Genomic DNA, 2,706 nt, shown 5'->3' with positions numbered 1-2,706 from the left:
ATATATATATATATATATATATATATATATATATATATATATATATCAATGGTAATATATTATCTAAGATCCGAACGTAACTTGTCATTCAAGAATAACTCTTATATTCCTAACTTGAGGCGACTAAGTGTTATTCTACTAGGCCCTTGTAGATTTTTTGTTCTATAACATAACATAATTACCACTAAGATATATCCATCGAGTCAATTACGATAAACATGGCAAATAACATTTTCTTAAAAAAAAATAAGAAGATAAAATTATAAAACTTCTCCATTAAATGGAAATTACCCCTCAACTTTTAATAAGTTCCCTTATCAAACTTTTCCCAAAATAGAAATGCATAACTTAATTGTAACTTAATGTTTAATTCATTTTAACTCAATTTTGTTTATAAATACTTTTTGACAAGTTTGTGAAATAAAACATGTTATTAAATACATACTTGTATGTAGGGGTAGGAAAAAAAAACGAACTGGAGTGATGTTGAACCGAACTGAGAAAAAAATAGGTTAAATTAATTTTTTTATCCTCTAATCTATTATTTTGGTTTGATTTGATTTTTTAATTTTTTTTTAATTTAATTTAGTTTTCTAATTTTTCAAAAAAGTTCAATTTAGTCCAACGAGAATGAATGTCTAACATGAAGTTTGTGTCAACTAGTCTACTTAAGGGAAGGACACGGCATCTCACGCGAATCCTATCATTAACAATTTTAACGAAATGGATGACAAACATCAAATTAAATTATTTTTAAAAATTAGAGTATTAAATTAAACAAAAAAAAGTAAAGGAATAAATTGAACAAAAATAATAAATTAGATGACAAAAAAATAACTGAATTTTTCTAATAAAAAGTTGACCTGAATTATTGTACATTTCAATTTAAAAAACCAAACTGGTCCTAAATTAATAGCTAACCGAACTATTAACTAATTTGAGAAGTGCTTGTAAAATAAACTTAAACCACGGTGCGGATCCTAAATTTGCAAATAGGAAAATGAGGTATGTATTATTCAAGTTGTATTTTTTTCATTAATTATGATGGTATTAGAACGAAGTAATCCCACCAAAAATAGTAAGTAATCTTCATTAAGGATCATGAGTCCACACAAGATTGAAATTTCAATCAACACTATTTATTCAAGTTGTATGTATGCAACTAAACAAATTTCCTAAATAAATTTTCAAAGGTATGCCTAAGACATAGTAGTATTTTAGAAGATAATAACTATCCATTGCAAAGTCATACACGGGTACGTGGAGTGCTGAATTCATACATATACTGCTTTTGATTTTCTAGTCAACAATGGCCATCGGAAGCACAAGAATAAGCTAACCATAATGCTCTCCATCATGAACAGAAATCGTACTTAGCAGTAGCAGAATAATCATTCTCACTTGGATTATTCTTCACACACCTATTATACTAGATTTTGACTTGTACAGAAATCTCTTCAATAGAACATAAACTAAGAAAGTTAAAACATATCATTAATCTTTGTCTAGATGAGAGATCCTGACCAAATTAGTGTCATGAACGGTGCATGATCGAGTACATGAGAAAAAGGACATGCTCTTCCTTACCCTTGCCTCAATTCCATCTTTGATCAACTTTTTGTTCACCTTAGCACTAGTTTTCTGATGATTCTTGGTGCACTCTTTGAAAGCTGCTAAGAAAGGGTCTTTGTCTTGAACCCAAAGGCCCCTCTTGGAGGAAGTTCTATAAAAGGGAGGCTGAAAAGCACAAGGAGGAAGTGGAATTTGAAAATCAAGAAGAGGGTGGTGGTTTTTGTGATGATGAGTAGCACTTGATTCTTCTGGTGTGCAAGGTGGTGGTGGCAACTTGGCCAAAAACTCTTCCTCTTTTGGGATCAGATTTTCACCATGAGTAGTAGTTGTTACTTTGGAGACACCAGGCTTCTTTTCCCATGAGAAGCTTATCTTTCTTATTGGTTGACTCATCTTCTGATTCTTCTCAGATTTTCGTGTTAATGGAATAATGACAAGACCATATACTTATATATATGTGACTTGAGGTGAGGTGGTGGTGAAGTGTAAATCTATGATGAGGCCATTATAAATTTAGATATTGATATATTTGGTCCACTTACCATCATCACATAGTTCTCAATGGCATAGTCTCAATGGACAACCACATAAAACGTAATCATAGACAATTTTAGTTTTGGGGTTTGGAAAATAATGACACAAAGGAATTGGGAAAAGAAGACCAAGTTCACACGGGTTTGCATCACTCAAAAGAAGACAATAGCAAAAAGTTAGAAGAGTATAAGACAAAACTCATGTGGTTGACTTGTTCCTCCTCTTAGTTCTTATATATTAGACCAGTTCAAAACATAGTTTCCAAAAAGCATCAAATTGCACAAGAAGACATTCTAAGGAATTTAACAAATTGAACTGAGATATATAGTTTTTAATCAGATTACACACATAACTCTTTTAATTTTAGTTATTGTAACAAAATCCATATTTCTATAAGACCACATGTTCTGTTAATAAGATCACAGAGGAACATTGAATCAGTTTAGCTATTTGTCGTTTTCATTAAGGAATTTTCTAAGTCTACTGCTGCGGCTGATGACTTTGGTTTGGACAGTTTACTAGAACACAGCCAGTAATAGTGTACACATTTGATTAGCTCCATCGGAATCAAAACACATAAAAACGCTCATAGCAGGCCAC

At 31.2% G+C, this 2,706-nt stretch overlaps 1 protein-coding gene across 1 annotated transcript; it reads right to left on the bottom strand.

Annotated features, from left to right (window-relative positions):
* Positions 1-1,117: 1,117 nt before the first annotated feature.
* LOC100791035 (uncharacterized) lies at positions 1,118-2,129 on the bottom strand. Its single transcript, XM_003550248.5, has one exon. The coding sequence runs from the start codon at positions 1,963-1,965 to the stop codon at positions 1,495-1,497; it is 471 nt and encodes a 156-aa protein (XP_003550296.2). The 5' UTR covers positions 1,966-2,129; the 3' UTR covers positions 1,118-1,494.
* Between the last annotated feature and the right edge of the window lie 577 nt (positions 2,130-2,706).

This window comes from Glycine max, chromosome 17, assembly GCF_000004515.6.
Source record: "Glycine max cultivar Williams 82 chromosome 17, Glycine_max_v4.0, whole genome shotgun sequence".
NCBI classification, from domain to species: domain Eukaryota; kingdom Viridiplantae; phylum Streptophyta; class Magnoliopsida; order Fabales; family Fabaceae; genus Glycine; species Glycine max.
This window is presented reverse-complemented; position numbering and strand designations above follow the sequence as displayed.

What these genes read in the sequence shown, in the direction of transcription:
- LOC100791035 (XM_003550248.5), bottom strand. Translation starts at nt 1,965, where the DNA reads ATGAGTCAACCAATAAGAAAGATAAGCTTCTCATGGGAAAAGAAGCCT.